This window comes from Ranitomeya variabilis, chromosome 2 (genome assembly GCF_051348905.1).
Source record: "Ranitomeya variabilis isolate aRanVar5 chromosome 2, aRanVar5.hap1, whole genome shotgun sequence".
Lineage (NCBI taxonomy): Eukaryota > Metazoa > Chordata > Amphibia > Anura > Dendrobatidae > Ranitomeya > Ranitomeya variabilis.
In genome coordinates this window covers 6,973,512-6,992,003 of record NC_135233.1, presented here as the reverse complement: position 1 = coordinate 6,992,003, position 18,492 = coordinate 6,973,512, and the positions used below count along the sequence as shown (strand labels likewise).

At 50.4% G+C, this 18,492-nt stretch overlaps 1 protein-coding gene across 2 annotated transcripts in view; it reads left to right on the top strand.

The window, feature by feature from the left end:
- The window catches only part of XPO5 (exportin 5), an 87,226-nt gene extending 72,078 nt beyond the window's left edge, over positions 1-15,148 (top strand). The window contains exon 32 of one of the 2 annotated variants that reach the window (XM_077281920.1): positions 14,490-15,148. In XM_077281920.1, coding sequence (XP_077138035.1) covers positions 14,490-14,633 — 144 coding nt within the window. In that variant the 3' untranslated portion in view covers positions 14,634-15,148. The remainder of the gene's footprint in view (positions 1-14,489) is intronic. The other variant, XM_077281919.1, reaches the window with a different exon arrangement.
- Positions 15,149-18,492: the final 3,344 nt, after the last annotated feature.

The following is an 18,492-nucleotide window of genomic DNA, read 5'->3' as shown; positions in this document are numbered from 1 at the left end:
CGAGGCGGGTAATGAAGACGCCTATATGAGACTCATGGCAGCTGCAGAGAAGGCGGCGGAGGCCGAGCGTGCAGAACGCCGTGAGGCAGCAGAGCAAGCAGCGGCAGAGAGAGCAGCGGAGCGCCAGCACCGACTGGAGATGGCTCAACACGGGCTCCCGCTGGACGCCCCAGCACCACCAGAGTCCAGGGTTTCCAAAGTCCGGGCCGAGGACTTCCCTCTGCTTGAGAAGGATGGAGACCTGGATTCCTTCCTGCTGGCCTTTGAAAGGACCTGCCTTCAACACCATCTGGCCCCGGCTCAGTGGGCAAGATACCTGACCCCCCGTTTGAGGGGTAAGTCCCTGGAAGTTTGGGGGACTTACCTGCCGGGGCAGAGCAGGACTACAGCAGCATCAAGCGGGCCCTGATCCAGCACTACAACCTCACCCCGGAGTCCTACCGCAAGAAGTTCCGGAGCCTGCAGCGGGGCCCAAAGGACACCTGGACCGACCACATGCGGGCGTTGCTGCGAGCTGCAGAGCACTGGACCTCGGGTCTAGCGCTCACCACCCGCCAGGAGGTCCAGGAACTGTTCGTCACGGAGCAGTTCTTGTGGAACTGCTCAGAGGACCTCCAGCAGTTCCTTCGTGACCGGAAACCGAAGGGGGCTTCTGCTACAGCCGCCCTGGCAGACGAGTATGCCAATAACCGGGCGCCTGAGCCGAAGAAGCCTGCCAGCAGCTCCTGGAGAGGGGGTAAGCCCAATCCTGCCCCTGTTTCCCCAGCCCCCAGAGTGCAAGGGGTGTACCCCCCTGCTGCCCTCTCCAGGCCAGGCGCAGAACCCAGACGTTGTCATCACTGCAACCAGCTGGGACACTTCAAGTCTGCATGTCCCCAGCGTCTTAAGGCCCCATCCCTGTCCCTAGAACCGTCCACTGTTTTATGTGTGGGAGGGGGTGGTGGGAGGTCCCTGGACAATTACCAACCCGTCACTATCGGCCGCACAGCGGTCATGGGACTGCGGGACACAGGCGCTGAACGAACCCTGGTACGTCCTGAGGTGGTGTCCCCTCAAGACTTGGTACCGGGAAAAACCCTTTCCGTCTCCGAAATTGGAGGCGTGGAACCGGCGCTGCCTGTCGCCAAGGTGTTTTTGGACTGGGGCGCCGGGAGGGGAGTGCGGGAGGTGGGAGTAACGTCAAATATTCCTGCCAATATATTGCTTGGGACAGATTTGAGGCGGCTAGTGTCTCAGTATGTGGCCACTGAACCCCCAAGTTGGGCTCCCCAAGAATGTCATGACTCTACTGTGAATGTTGATGTGTTGAATGTGCCTCCAACAGTGGAGGAGGGAGTGAAACCTGAGGGTAATCCATACACTGACACCACACACACAGGGCTCACAGGGAGGACAGGTGAGGAGACTGTAGGGGAGAGCTCAGAGGAGGAGGAAGGGGCTGCTATGGGCAGTGTAGGGCCCCTAAGTGAATCCAGCCTGCTGAGCCTAGGGCCCCTGCAGGAAGAGGAACAGGCCATGGGGGGAGGAGGCGTCCCAGGAGAGGAGCCACCAGGTAAGACCCCAGGGCAGGAGTTCCCCACACCCGGGATGTCAGGAGGGCAGGGAAGTCTGCCTGACCCGGCGACTTGGTCAGGAGCCGGGGGGAAGCAGGCGCTACCCATGGGCACCGCGGTCGTGGCCGCTGTCACCAGGAGTGGGAGCGCCGGAGCCCAAGGAGCCTTGCAGAGGTCCAAAGGCTTCCCCCTCTCTGACCAAGTGGCGGCCGAGTCAGACAGCGGCCAGGAGACAGATCCCGGGGAGCTGACAGCGGATGTGGCAGTGTCGTCCATTCTCGCCACATCGAGTCAGGGATTTCAGGCAGCGTTGGAAGCTGATGCTAGCCTGAAAGCTCTCAAGGAGCAGGTGGCACAGCCTCCTGGGGAGTCAGACCGCGAGCGGGTGGTCTGGGACCAGGGATGGCTGTTCCAGGTAACGGTCCAGCAGGGTTCACCGGAGGCGTGGCCCAGGGACCGACAGTTAGGGGTACCCTATCCGCTCAGAAAGAGGGAGGAGGGGGCAGAAACAGCCTCAGAGAGAGACAGAGGAGGAGGCAGAGACTGCCTCAGGGAAAGGGAGAAGGAGGCAGAGACAGCCTCAGAGAGGGACAGAGGAGGAGGCAGGTACAGCCTCAGAGACAGAGAGGAGGAGGCAGAGACAGCCTCAGAGAGAGACAGAGGAGGAGGCAGAGACTGCCTCAGGGAAAGAGAGAAGGAGGCAGAGACAGCCTCAGAGAGGGACAGAGGAGGAGGCAGGGACAGCCTCAGAGACAGAGAGGAGGAGGCAGAGACAGCCTCAGAGAGAGACAGAGGAGGAGGCAGAGACTGCCTCAGGGAAAGAGAGAAGGAGGCAGAGACAGCCTCAGAGAGAGAGGGAGAGGCAGAGACAGCCTCAGAGAGGGACAGAGGAGGAGGCAGGGACAGCCTCAGAGACAGAGAGGAGGAGGCAGAGACAGCCTCAGAGAGACAGAGGAGGAGGCAGAGACTGCCTCAGGGAAAGAGAGAAGGAGGCAGAGACAGCCTCAGAGAGAGAGGGAGAGGCAGAGACAGCCTCAGAGAGGGACAGAGGAGGAGGCAGGGACAGCCTCAGAGACAGAGAGGAGGAGGCAGAGACAGCCTCAGAGAGAGAGAGAGGAGGGGGCAGGGACAGCCTCAGAAAGAGAGAGGGAGAGGCAGAGACAGCCTCAGAGAGAGAGGGAGAGGCAGAGACAGCCTCAGAGAGAGAGGGAGAGGCAGAGACAGCCTCAGAGAGAGAGGGAGAGGCAGAGACAGCCTCAGAGAGAGAGGGAGAGGCAGAGACAGCCTCAGAGAGAGAGGGAGAGGCAGAGACAGCCTGAGAGAGAGGGAGAGGCAGAGACAGCCTCAGAGAGAGAGGGAGAGGCAGAGACAGCCTCAGAGAGAGAGGGAGAGGCAGAGACAGCCTCAGAGAGAGAGAGGGAGAGGCAGAGACAGCCTCAGAGAGGGAGAGGCAGAGACAGCCTCAGAGAGGGAGAGGCAGAGACAGCCTCAGAGAGAGAGGGAGAGGCAGAGACAGCCTCAGAGAGAGACAGAGGAGGCAGAGACAGCCTCAGAAAGAGAGAGGGAGAGGCAGAGACAGCCTCAGAGAGGGACAGGAGGAGGCAGGGACAGCTTCAGAGACAGAGAGGAGGAGGCAGAGACTGCCTCAGAGAGAGAGTGGAGGAGGCAGAGACAGCCTCAGGGAGAGACCGAGGAGGAGGCAGAGACAGCCTCCGAAAGAGAGAAGGCCGAGACAGCCTTAGAGAGAGAGGAGGGGGCAGAGACAGCCTCAGAGAGACAGAGGAGGAGGCAGAGACAGCCTCGGAGAGAGACAGAGGAGGGGGCAGAGACCATGGTAATGCTGATGGGTTGTCCCGGCAAGGAGAAGGTGCGGAAGGGCGCACGGGGGAACACAGGAATGTGATGCCCCCTAGCGCCCTCTAAAGCAGGGAGGTGTGATGAGGGAACAGCCGCCATCTTGGATGGGCACACTAACACAGATTGGCTTGACTCCATTTTGTCTCCTGGTCACAGGTCTGCAGAGAGGAGTGCTCCTGGCCCCCACCTTTTCTAATGAACATAGTGCCTATTAGTATGGTAATCGGCTGAGCTCAGTGTAGATTGCAGAAGGTACTTCAAAGCTCAGGGAGGAAGCCACACCAGCATGGGGCTTGGAAATGCCTGGGGGCTTAATTAAACCACGCATGTCAAGTGGCCACTGGATACACATCTCTTATGGCTGTCCAGTCAAACCGTCTCAAACATGGAATCGTGAATTATGGACGCATCGTCCGAGGTACCGGCTCATAAAAAATATTCCCCTCGTCCTAAAGAAATTGTGCATCTAATAGTGCGACTCCTGTGTCCCTGGGAGGTCTGAAACCCGAGATATAGAGATCAGCCTCCCACAGGGACCGAATGGGTCCAGGTTTGATCCCTGTACGACCGGCAGAACAAACCACAGGCGCTGGTACTGCCCGGGTACTGATCCGATCATCCTGAGAGAAGTTATCCCATTTATTAGATAATGGAATAAATCTTGCAGGGAGGCAGAGGGGTGGAGATTGCTAAGTCCACCCAGCTACAGGGGGAGGGACACGGCAGGGTTAAGAGCTGGAACATGTGGAGAGCGGGTGACACACAGAAGATGACCAGCTAAGAAACAGGGCATGCCAGCCAGAGGGGGGCAAGCACACGCTTTCTGGGGGCTGCCCGGCAACTAAAGTTTTGGACCTGCGGAACGCTGCGCCCCCCGGCTTCCACAAGCGACCTCTAACCTGGTAAAGTGACCTCCAGCTTTATACCTTAAGCCTTGTATCATTGTTGTTGTATTGTACTCTGACTGTAACTCTTGATATATTGTGATTGTATATTTCTTGTAATTACCTAGTGCGCCCTTAAGGCAATTAAATCATAAATTAATTTTGGGCTGATCCTTTTACTCTGATTGCGAATCCTAGAATACCCAGTGTGGGTAACAGGGCAGTCTCCCCGGCGGCCATTTGCTCTAGGTGCAGTTCCCTTACTGACCTGAGAGACAAAGGGGGCGCCGGAGAGCTGTGCCTGTGTAGTGACGTCACGGATTGGTGACGTGGGAGGAACTGGGGCTTCCTTCACACTAATCCTATCCTGTGTGATACTGACTGCTGAGCCGCGTATCTAATCCTCTCCTGTGTGATACCGACTGCTGAGCCGCGTAACTAATCCTGTCCTGTGTGATACTGACTGCTGAGCCGCGTATCTAATCCTGTCCTGTGTGATACCGACTGCTGAGCCGTGTATCTAATCCTGTCCTGTGTGATACTGACTGCTGAGCCGTGTATCTAATCCTCTCCTGTGTGATACTGACTGCTGAGCCGTGTATCTAATCCTGTCCTGTGTGATACCGACTACTGAGCCGTGTATCTAATCCTGTCCTGTGTGATACCGACTACTGAGCCGTGTATCTAATCCTGTCGTGTGATACCGACTACTGAGCCGTGTATCTAATCCTGTCCTGTGTGATACCGACTGCTGAGCCGTGTATCTAATCCTGTCCTGTGTGATACTGACTGCTGAGCCGCGTATCTAATCCTCTCCTGTGTGATACTGACTGCTGAGCCGCGTATCTAATCCTGTCCTGTGTGATACCGACTGCTGAGCCGTGTATCTAATCCTGTCCTGTGTGATACCGACTGCTGAGCCGTGTAGCTAATCCTGTCCTGTGTGATACTGACTGCTGAGGACACAGTACACAGGACTAGATTAGCTACACAGGACAGAGGTAGCAGTGGTAGGTGTATATAGAGGCAGGTAGCAGTGGTATACAGAGGCAGGTAGCAGTGGTATACAGAGGCAGGTAGCAGTGGTATACAGAGGCAGGTAGCAGTGGTATACAGAGGCAGGTAGCAGTGGTATACAGAGGCAGGTAGCAGTGGTATACAGAGGCAGGTAGCAGTGGTATACAGAGGCAGGTAGCAGTGGTATATAGAGGCAGGTAGTGGTATACAGAGGCAGGTAGCAGTGGTATATAGAGGCAGGTAGCAGTGGTATATAGAGGCAGGTAGTGGTAAGTGGTATATAGAGGCAGGTAGCAGTGGTATATAGAGGCAGGTAGCAGTGGTAGGTGCTATATAGAGGCAGGTAGCAGTGGTAGGTGGTATATTGGGGCAGGCAGCAGTGGTATATAGGGGCAGGTAGCAGTGGTAGGTGGTATATAGGGACAGGTAGCAGTGGTAGGTGGTATATAGGGGCAGGTAGCAGTGGTAGGTGGTATATAGGGGCAGGTAGCAGTGGTAGGTGGTATATAGGGGCAGGCAGCAGTGGTAGGTGGTATATAGGGGCAGGCAGCAGTGGTATATAGGGCCAGGCAGCAGTGGTAGGTGGTATATAGGGCCAGGCAGCAGTGGTAGGTGGTATATAGGGGCAGGCAGCAGTGGTAGGTGGTATATAGGGGCAGGTAGCAGTAGTAGGTGGTATATAGGGGCAGGTAGCAGTAGTAGTTGGTATATAGGGGCAGGTAGCAGTGGTAGGTGGTATATAGGGGCAGGTAGCAGTGGTAGGTGGTATATAGGGGCAGGTAGCAGTGGTAGGTGGTATATAGGGGCAGGTAGCAGTGGTAGGTGGTATATAGGGCCAGGCAGCAGTGGTAGGTGGTATATAGGGGCAGGCAGCAGTGGTATATGCATAAGAAAATAAAAACCCTGTACTTACCTTCCCTCCTCTCCCAGGAAGTGCTGAATCATGTTCAGGGCAGAGCAGTGCGACGATCTCCCTGCTCTGCTCTGAACAGGTCGGCAGTGACTGCAGCCTGTAATGTAATACTAAGTACAGGCTGCAATCACAGCTCCTCGCTGCAGATACTTACATCGGCCCCTGCCTCCCAGCAGCAGCTTCTCCCTGGCAGCTCCTGCCATCGCTCGCACTGAGCTGTGTGTGCGATGACGGGGAAATAAACAAAGTGGCCGCGATCTCCTCTCACAGCTGTGACGCGGCAGCTCAGTGGGCGTGGCCAAGTCACAGCTGAGAGGCAGGAGGAGCGGCCTCAATGAAAGAGATGCGGTCCGAGCCCGACTGTTGGCTCCTATGCCCATGGCTGCCGTAAGTGAGGTGTGCAAGTGTCGTGCCCAGACACTTACACCCACACTAATGAAAATGGCGGCCTCCAGTGGTAAAAGTAAAAGTGAATAAGTAAAAAAGTATGAAAGTAGTACATTTACTTTTGTATTAAAAATAATTGATTATATAATCAATAATTATTAATACAAAAACTAAAATCACGGCACCCTCCCTTTAAGAAGAGAAGCCAAAAGGATCATCTGTAGGAAGCGCAAGTCCCCCGGTGTCACCGACACAATCTGCACATCAGGGATTCTAGAAAGGAAAGGTTTGCCTGTAAGTTTTAACGGTGGTTTTGAATAACTGTTCTTCTGATGTGTGGACAGGAGCGTCTCCTACAGGGGGAGGGGGAGCGTCTCCTACAGGGGGAGGGGGAGTGTCTCTTACAGGGGGGAGCGCCTCACGTCAGTCTGTGTGTTGGACCCGTTGAGGCGCTGTTGTCCTCTGTGCCTGCATCCATGTTTTAAGTTTTATTGAATAAAGATGAATTTTTATGGGCTCGTGAGGGCCACCAATTTTTCCTCTGTATTTTTCATCCATATCTAATATGAAGTGAAACACCCAGAAATCCCAAGGTGTGTGTGTGAATGTCCAGTCATCGCACACAAATTCGTTATTGGTGCCGGTGTTCTCTTCTTAGCACATTCAGATTTCATGCTGCCTTTGCACACAGTGAAGACACCCAGTGACAGAGGCAGCAAAAACAACTCCAGAACATCTGTGACCCTCCACCATATTTGACTGTAGGTACTGTGTTCTTATCTTTGTAGGCCTCATTCCGTGTTGGTAAATTGTGAAATGATGTGCTTTACCAGGAAGCTTTATCATGGTAAAGCACATCTCTGTCCATAAGACACTTTCCCAGAAGGATTTTGGCAAACTGCAGTCTAGCTTTTGTGTCTGCGTCAGCCGTGGGGTCCTCCTGGGTCTCCTGCCATAGCATTTCATTCACATGTGGATGGATAGCTCGCGCTGACATTGATGCCCCCTGAGCCTGCAGGACAGCTTGGATTTCTTTGGAACTTGATTGGGGCTTATCCACCATCCGGACTATCCTGCGTTGCAACCTTCAATCTTTTCTTGGGGCCATCCACGTGTAGGGAGATTAGCTGCAGTGCCATGAGTTGTAAACTTCTTATCTTGCGCACCGTGGACAAAGGAACATGAAGATCTCTGGAGATGGACTTGTAACCTTGAGGTTGTTGATATTTTCCTACAATTTTGGTTCTCAAGTCCTCAGACAGTTCTCTTCTCCTCTTTCTGTTCTTTATGCCTAGTGCAACAGACACACAATGCAAAGACTGAGGCAACTACTCCTCTTTTTATCTGGTTTCACTTGTGATTTTACTGTCCACACCTGTTACTTGCCACAGGTAAGTCTGAACCAGCAAGTGATGCTGGAAACAGTTATGTACCCTCAATTTTGGAAAAGTGCCAAGAATTCTGTCTGGCCAACTTTTGGGGTTTGTGTGAAATTATGTCCAATTTGCCTTTTGTCTGTTTTTTTCTGTTGTTCCAGTACACACAAAGGAAATAAACCTGAGTAAAATAAAACATGGGGAATGTAATAATGTACTGGGACAAAATAACATTTTCTGGAATAATTTCAAGGATGCCAACCTATTCAACCATGGCTGTAATGTATTCGGACAGGACGGTAGGTTCACGGTATGGCGGTATATAATACTAGATGGTGGCCCGATTCTAACGCATCGGGTATTCTAGAATATGTATGTCCACGTAGTATATTGCCCAGCCACGTAGTATATTGCCCAGCCACGTAGTATATTGCCCAGCCACGTAGTATATTGCCCAGCCACGTAGTATATTGCCCAGCCACGTAGTATATTGCCCAGCCACGTAGTATATTGCCCAGCCACGTAGTATATTGCCCAGCCACGTAGTATATTGCCCAGCCACGTAGTATATTGCCCAGCCACGTAGTATATTGCCCAGCCACGTAGTATATTGCCCAGCCACGTAGTATATTGCCCAGCCACGTAGTATATTGCCCAGTGACGTAGTATACAGCACAGAGCCACGTAGTATATTGCACAGCCCATGTAGTATATTGCCCAGCCATGTATGACACAGGTTAAAAAAATAAAAAATAAACATATACTCACCTTCCGCAGGCGCGTTGTAGCTCTGTCGCCTGTGTGGGGTGCAGGCGGCAGCTTCCGGTCCCAGGGTGTGATGATGTAGCGGTCACATGACCGTGTCGTGGTCACATGACCGTGATGTCACGGCAGGTCCTTTCCGCGCAGGCGCGCAGGACTTGTGATGACGATGCGGTCACATGACCGTGACGTCATGGCAGGTCCTTCTGCCAGACCATCCTTGCCACCGGAACGTGCCGGTTGCATCGCGAGGAGCGGGAAAGGCGGCGTAGGTGAGTATATAATCATTTTTTATTTTTTTAATTATTTTTAACTTTAGATGTTTTTACTATTGACGCAGCATAGGCTACGTCAATAGTAAAAAAAACTTGGTCACACAGGGTTAATAGCAGCGGTAACGGAGTGCGTTACCCGCGGCATAACGCGGTCCGTTACCGCCGGCATTAACCCTGTGTGAGCGGTGACCGGAGGGGTGTATGCGGATGTATAGCATGGTATGGCGGTGTATATAGGATTATTACACATCCTGGCACCCGTGTATAATGTATAGCGCAGGATGGTAGGTACACGGTATGGCGGTGTATATAGGGTTATTACACACTAGATGGTGGCCCGATTCTAACGCATCGGGTATTCTAGAATATGTATGTATGTATATAGCAGCCACATAGTATATAGCACAGGCCACGTACCAAATAGTATATAACACAGCCCACGCAGTATATAATATTGCCCACGTAGTATATAGCAGCCACGTAGTATATAACACTGCCCACCCAGTATATAACACAGCCCATGCAGTATATAGCACAGCCCACGCAGTATATAGCACAGCCCACGCAGTATATAATATTGCCCACGTAGTATATAGCAGCCACGTAGTATATAACAGCCACGCAGTATATAATACAGCCCATGCAGTATATAGCACAGCCGACATAGTATATAGCACAGCCCACGCAGTATATAACACAGCCAACATAGTATATAGCACAGCCCACGCAGTATATAGCACAGCCCACGCAGTATATAGCACAGCCCACGCAGTATCTAACACTGGCCATGTATATAGCAGCCCACGCAGTATATAGCAGTGTGGGCACCATACCCCTGTTAAAAAATAATAATTAAAATAAAAAATAGTTATATACTAACCCTCCGGCGACCAGTGAAGCTGTGTTGATGAGCACGATGCTGCCGCCAGCTTCCGTTCCCAGAGATAAATTGCGAAATTACCCTGATGGCTTAGTGGTCTCGCGAGACGCGCTAAGTCTTCTGGATAATTTCGCAATGCATCTCTGAAAACGGAAGCTGGCGGCAGGCGCGAGCGCATTGTCTGACTATGGAAGGTGAGAATAGCAGGTATTTTGTTTTTTTATTATTTTTAACATTAGATCTTTTTACTATTGATGCTGCATAGGCAGCATCAATAGTAAAAAGTTGGTCACACGGGGTTAATAGCAGCGTTAACGGAGTGCTTTAACGCTGTCATTAACCCTCTGTGAGTGCTGAGTGGAGGGGAGTATGGAGCGGGCACCGTGCAGTGACTGGACGGGAGTACGGAGGGACTAATTCTCGGCCGGGCTGTGCCCGTCACTGATTGGCCGCGGCAGCCAGGACAGGCAGCTGGAGAGACCAAACAGCGACGCAGGATTTCCGAGACGGAAGTTGCAGACAGACAGACGGAAGTACCCCTTAGACAATTGTGTGTATATATATATATATATATATATATATAGATCCTTGCACCGGTATATAATGTATAGGACAGGACGTGCACGGTATGGCAGTATATATAGGGTTATACATTCTGGCACCCGTGTATAATGTATAGCACAGGATGGTATGTGCACGGTATGGTTGTATATATATATATATATATATATATATATAGGGTTATTGCACGTCCTGTCACCGGTGTATATAATGTATAGGACAGGATGTGCATGGTGTGGCGGTATATATATGGTTATTGCACGTCCTGTCACCGGTGTATATAATGTATAGGACAGGATGTGTATGGTGTGGCGGTATATATAGGGTTATTACACGTCCTGGCACCGGTATATAATGTATAGGACAGGATGTGCATGGTGTGGCGGTGTATATAGGGTTATTACACGCCCTGTCACCGGTGTATATAATGTATAGGACAGGATGTGCATGGTGTGGCGGTGTATATAGGGTTATTACACGCCCTGTCACCGGTGTTTATAATGTATAGGACAGGATGTGCATGGTGTGGCGGTATATATATGGTTATTGCACGTCCTGTCACCGGTGTATATAATGTATAGGACAGGATGTGCATGGTGTGGCGGTATATATATGGTTATTGCACGTCCTGTCACCGGTGTATATAATGTATAGGACAGGATGTGTATGGTGTGGCGGTATATATAGGGTTATTACACGCCCTGGCACCGGTATATAATGTATAGGACAGGATGTGCATGGTGTGGCGGTGTATATAGGGTTATTACACGCCCTGTCACCGGTGTATATAATGTATAGGACAGGATGTGCATGGTGTGGCGGTATATATATGGTTATTACACGCCCTGTCACCGGTGTATATAATGTATAGGACAGGATGGGCATGGTGTGGCGGTATATATAGGGTTATTACACGCCCTGTCACCGGTGTATATAATGTATAGGACAGGATGGGCACGGTGTGGCGGTGTATATAGGGTTATTACACGCCCTGTCACCGGTGTATATAATGTATAGGACATGATGTGCATGGTGTGGCGGTGTATATAGGGTTATTACACGCCCTGTCACCGGTGTATATAATGTATAGGACAGGATGGGCACGGTGTGGCGGTGTATATAGGGTTATTACACGTCCTGGCATCGGTATATAATGTATAGGACAGGATGTGCATGGTGTGGCGGTGTATATAGGGTTATTACACGCCCTGTCACCGGTGTATATAATGTATAGGACAGGATGTGCATGGTGTGGCGGTGTATATAGGGTTATTACACGCCCTGTCACCGGTGTATATATTGTATAGGACAGGATGTGCATGGTGTGGCGGTGTATATAGGGTTATTACACGCCCTGTCACCGGTGTATATAATGTATAGGACAGGATGTGCATGGTGTGGCGGTATATATATGGTTATTACACGCCCTGTCACCGGTGTATATAATGTATAGGACAGGATGGGCACGGCGTGGCGGTGTATATAGGGTTATTACACGTCCTGGCATCGGTATATAATGTATAGGACAGGATGTGCATGGTGTGGCGGTGTATATAGGGTTATTACACGTCCTGGCACCGGTATATAATGTATAGGACATGATGTGCATGGTGTGGCGGTATATATAGGGTTATTACACGCCCTGTCACCGGTGTATATAATGTATAGGACAGGATGTGCATGGTGTGGCGGTATATATAGGGTTATTGCACGTCCTGTCACCGGTGTATATAATGTATAGGACAGGATGTGCATGGTGTGGCGGTATATATAGGGTTATTGCACGTCCTGTCACCGGTGTATATAATGTATAGGACAGGATGTGCATGGTGTGGCGGTATATATAGGGTTATTACACGCCCTGTCACCGGTGTATATAATGTATAGGACAGGATGTGCACTGTGTGGCGGTATATATAAGGTTATTACACGCCCTGTCACCGGTGTATATAATGTATAGGACAGGATGTGCACTGTGTGGCGGTATATATAGGGTTATTACACGCCCTGTCACCGGTGTATATAATGTATAGGACAGGAATGGGCACGGTGTGGTGGTATATATAGGGTTATTACACGTCCTGGCATCGGTATATAATGTATAGGACAGGATGTGCATGGTGTGGCGGTATATATATGGTTATTACACGTCCTGGCATCGGTGTATATAATGTATAGGACAGGATGTGCATGGTGTGGCGGTATATATAGGGTTATTACACGCCCTGTCACCAGTGTATATAATGTATAGGACAGGATGTGCACTGTGTGGCGGTATATATAAGGTTATTACACGCCCTGTCACCGGTGTATATAATGTATAGGACAGGAATGGGCACGGTGTGGTGGTATATATATATATGGGGTTATTACACGTCCTGGCATCGGTATATAATGTATAGGACAGGATGTGCATGGTGTGGCGGTATATATATGGTTATTACACGCCCTGTCACCGGTGTATATAATGTATAGGACAGGATGGGCACGGTGTGGCGGTATATATAGGGTTATTACACGTCCTGGCACCGGTATATAATGTATAGGACATGATGTGCATGGTGTGGCGGTATATATAGGGTTATTACACGCCCTGTCACCGGTGTATATAATGTATATGACAGGATGTGCACAGTGTGGCGGTATATATGGTTATTACACGCCCTGTCACCGGTGTATATAATGTATAGGACAGGAATGGGCACGGTGTGGTGGTGTATATATAGGGTTATTACACGTCCTGGCATCGGTATATAATGTATAGGACAGGATGGGCACGGTGTGGTGGTATATATAAGGTTATTACACGCCCTGTCACCGGTGTATATAATGTATAGGACAGGATGGGCACGGTGTGGCGGTATATATAGGGTTATTACACGTCCTGGCACCGGTATATAATGTATAGGACATGATGTGCATGGTGTGGCGGTATATATATAGGGTTATTACACGCCCTGGCACCGGTGTATATAATGTATAGGACAGGATGTGCACAGTGTGGCGGTATATATAAGGTTATTACACGCCCTGTCACCGGTGTATATAATGTACAGGACAGGAATGGGCACGGTGTGGTGGTATATATATGGGGTTATTACACGTCCTGGCATCGGTATATAATGTATAGGACAGGATGTGCATGGTGTGGCGGTATATATAGGGTTATTACACGTCCTGGCATCGGTATATAATGTATAGGACAGGATGTGCATGGTGTGGCGGTATATATATGGTTATTACACGCCCTGTCACCGGTGTATATAATGTATAGGACAGGATGGGCACGGTGTGGCGGTATATATAAGGTTATTACACGCCCTGTCACCGGTGTATATAATGTACAGGACAGGATGTGCATGGTGTGGCGGTATATATAGGGTTATTACACGCCCTGTCACCGGTGTATATAATGTATAGGACAGGATGTGCATGGTGTGGCGGTATATATAAGGTTATTACACGCCCTGTCACCGGTGTATATAATGTATAGGACAGGATAGGCACGGTGTGGCGGTATATATAAGGTTATTACACGCCCTGTCACCGGTGTATATAATGTATAGCACAGGAATGGGCACGGTGTGGTGATATATATAGGGTTATTACACGTCCTGGCATCGGTATATAATGTATAGGACAGGATGTGCATGGTGTGGCGGTATATATATGGTTATTACACGCCCTGTCACCGGTGTATATAATGTATAGGACAGGATGGGCACGGTGTGGCGGTATATATAAGGTTATTACACGCCCTGTCACCGGTGTATATAATGTATAGCACAGGAATGGGCACGGTGTGGTGATATATATAGGGTTATTACACGTCCTGGCATCGGTATATAATGTATAGGACAGGATGTGCATGGTGTGGCGGTATATATATGGTTATTACACGCCCTGTCACCGGTGTATATAATGTATAGGACAGGATGGGCTACGGTGTGGCGGTTATACATCGTGGCCATCACTTCATGTAGCGGCCGCCCCTCCGCTGACACGTGTCCTCTTCTCTTTATAGAAGCCTCTCGGGGAGCAGTTTCGGAAAGAGGTTCATATCCGAAATCTTCCATCACTCTTTCAGAAGAAGGTGCGGCCGGCCGTGGACGCGGACACCATATTGGGGAGCTGCGCAGAGTCGCTCCCGGGGTTATTCCAGCCATGATTTGAGGTTGGAGCAGCAGGGAGGGTCTCCGCACCTCCTGGGTCCTCAGTAGGACAGACCGCCTGTCGCCGACCTCCCTGCAGTAATATCCTCCCCCCATGGGGGCCACATCATGGACCGACATTCCTGCACTGATGTCGCTAGTGCTCTCTGTGTGCAGCACCGTCAGACTGGGAGGCATGGGGGTAACAGCGCTGCCAAAATACTACAACTCCCAGCATGGAGCGCATGGGATTTCCTCCTATTTACCGGGGAACATTAACCCTCTGCCGGCCAGATCCACATATTTATTATTTTTTTCTGCAGGTTTTTCATTATAATTCCGATTTTTAAGCTAAATAATTATTGATGTTAGAGAACGAGCGAGTGAGAGCGCTGCCGAGACGTCAGTAAACGAGTGACACCAACCACGGGTCCGACTGTGTATGGCAACTATAGCGCCTCCCCCAGTAATGGCTGATAACAGGGAGTAATAGATTGTAGGTCTTTTATTAAATAAAAACTATTTCATGTGACACTATGATACATTACAAATAAAACACAACAGAACAAAACATAAGAACAAAGCTCCAATCAGACGACAACAAACGACAAAAATCACAAAGAAAGAAACCAGAAATGGAACCAAAATGGAGAAAGTTCATGACCTACAAATCAGGGACGAGAAAGAAAAATTCCAATAAAAATAAAGAAAGCAAAACTAAAAGACAACAAACAAAATACTCATAACTACATGAATACCTGTAAAAAATATAAATATAAATAATAAATAGTATAAAATCATATAAGACCCCCGGCCCAGCTTCATTCATACTACTATATACAACCCCAACTACATTCACACCGTCCTATATACAATATTATATACAATATATACACTATAAACACATTATACTAAACCAAACACTATACAACACCGCAAACACAACAAAACCCTACTGGTCCCACTGCCTCACCTTACAGCCCCCCCCTTACACCACCACATTCACCCCACAACAAACGTAAATACAATACAGTGTACAAGATTAACATTATTATTTTTATTTTTTTAATATTTTTTTTTTAAATATATTTATAAACACACACCTGCTCTAACTGTCCCGCCACCCCTCATCCAGCTCTGGCCACAAAGTTCAGGAATTATCCGAGCTAGGATCAGGCCCCAAAGTTTTTCCCCAGGCGGGGCCTGGGCCAGGCCAGATCAGTCTCTTATCACCGCCGTTGAACCCCCCAATCCCCCCACCCAACCTAACTAAGACCCTCTATTATACACACTATATACAATATATACAATACACTATATACAACATATACATAAACCAACATCACAGAATACAACCTACATACTCACCACCCAAGGCTCAAGTTCGATGCCTGCAAACCTTCTATTCAGGGAACAGAGATACAAAACAAAAATCTAGGGTGTAAAGATATCAGCCCACCACCAGGATATAGGAGCGCTAACGGACTAAGGCACCCCGAAGGAGAAACCCCTCCAGAGATGGGCCGCCCTCCGGGCACCCAGTCTTTCGCACTCCAGAGAACGCACCTTCACCAGGGCACCTAGGATGCTGCTACAAACTTCATCTACACGGAGGATTTTACTCTGCGTCGTAACTAAAACTCGTGCGTTCCACGTGAAGTACCTGACCACTGCGCTGACTAAGAATAAAGTGGCTCGGTCCCTTCTCCCGAGGTCTCTGAACGCTCCATAAGCCCACTCGGCATAGGACAGAGTGGCCAGCCGCGGCCAACCAATGGAAGCGCCCACCCTGTTGTACACCTCTGTATTAAAGGGACAATGAAGCAGGAAGTGCTCCATGCTTTCCAGCATGGTAGCGCAAGCCTCACGGGGACAACTCCTGTCCACGGAGCTCCTGTGCTTCAAATTGTCCCTCACATACATTTCAAAAAGGTGTTCACTAGGAACACCACGGGGTTCACCATATTCAACCCCCCTAGTCTCCTCGTGCGGTAAGTGACCTCCCGTTTGACAAGGTTTAGTCTATTCCCCCATAACATCTGGAAGAACAGACTGTAGACCCGTGTCCAGAGAGGCTCTGGCAAGACACAGACGCTGCCCAGGTAGATTAGCAAGGGGAGCAGGAAAGCTTTGCACAGGTCAACCCTTTCCCTCAGGGTCAAAGACCAACCCTTCCATTGGTCCACTCTTTGGGCGACACCTTTGATTCTGCCTTCCCAGTTTTTCGTGGGGTAATCACCCTGGCCAAATTCGATGCCTAGGACTTTGGCATGTTCTTGAGGTTCGGGGAGGGTGGCTGGAAGATCAAACACGGGATCCCCGCCTCCCAGCCAGAGACTCTCACACTTGTCCTGGTTGATCTTGGACCCGGATGCCTCCGAGTAGCTCTCCACTTCTGATATCACCACCATCGCCTCCTCTTGCGAAGAAACAAAGACGGTGACGTCGTCCGCGTAGGCCACTACCCTCAGGATAGCCTCCGGCGCCACCCCGCCCATCCTCACCCCTGCCAATAGTCCACAATCGACCCTTCTGAGGAAGGGATTGATTGCAAACGCGTAAAGCAAAGGGCTAAGAGGGCAGCCCTGGTGGACACCAGATCCTACCCCAAAAGGTTGTCCAATCCACCCGTTTACCAGAGGGAAAGTCTCAGCCCCTGCGTACAACGTCTTAAGGCTACGTTCACATTTGCGTTGTGCGCTGCGGCGACGCAACGCACAACGCAAATATGAACGCATGCGCAACGCAGCGTTTTGTGACGCATACGTCCTTTGCTTGATTTTGGACGCACAAAAAATGCAACTTGCTGCGTCCTGTGCGCCCTGACGCGTGCGCCGCAGCGACGCGTCACAAAACGCAAATGCAACGCATGTCCATGCGCCCCCATGTTAAATATAGGGGTGTATGACGCATGCGGCGACGCAGCGGCGCTCGATGCTGCGTCGCACAACGCTAATGTGAACGTAGCCTAAGCCAGTCCACAAACCCTCCAGGCATACCATACCTCAAAAGAGTGAACCAGAGGTACTCGTGGTCGACCCGATCAAAGGCTTTTGCCTGATCCAGGGTCAGCAAGAACCCCTTCCAAAGACCCGTCCTGCCTTGCTCCACGGCCTCTCGGACACCCAGAACAGCACTAAAAGTGCTACGGCAAGGAAAGCAACAGTGCTTGGCCTCCGAAAGGAGCCGCGGTGCAAACTTCACCAGCCTGTTGAAGAGTATCTTAGCCAAAACCTTCCTGTCCACATTGAGAGTGATATGGGGCGCCAATTCTCAATGCATGACGGATCCTTACCCTTTGACAAAATGATCAATGCCGACCTCCTTAATGATCTTGGCAGAGTGCCCGAGGAGAGACACTCATTAAACACCTTAGTCAAGAGGGGGGACCAAGGAGTCCCTAAAGATCCTAAAGAACTCGGATGTTAAGCCATCCGGACCTGGTGATTTTTTTTGCCGGAGCCCATCGATCGCCAGTCTCACTTCCTCTTCTTTGATCGCTTCTGCCAAACCGCCCATCGCGAGGTCAGCCTCTGGCTCAGGAAAAGCTTCAGCCAGGAAAGCCGACATCCTGTCACGATCCAGTTCCTTCCTTCCCAAGAGGTGCGAGTAGTATGAACTGACGACCTCCAAGATCCCTGATCTGGACCTTCTCAGGGATCCCGTACTGTCCATCAGCCCCGTCACTATCTTACTATTCACTGACATCTTGCAGCTTCTGTAAGGGTCGGGCGAGTAGTACTTCCCGTAGTCGCACTCAAAAACCAAAGATGCGGGCCTATCGTACTGACACCTCATTAGCAAGGATTTCACACTGGAGATCGCCTCGCGGCTACCCCCAGTCAAGACAAGATGCTCGAGTTTCCTCCTCAGGAT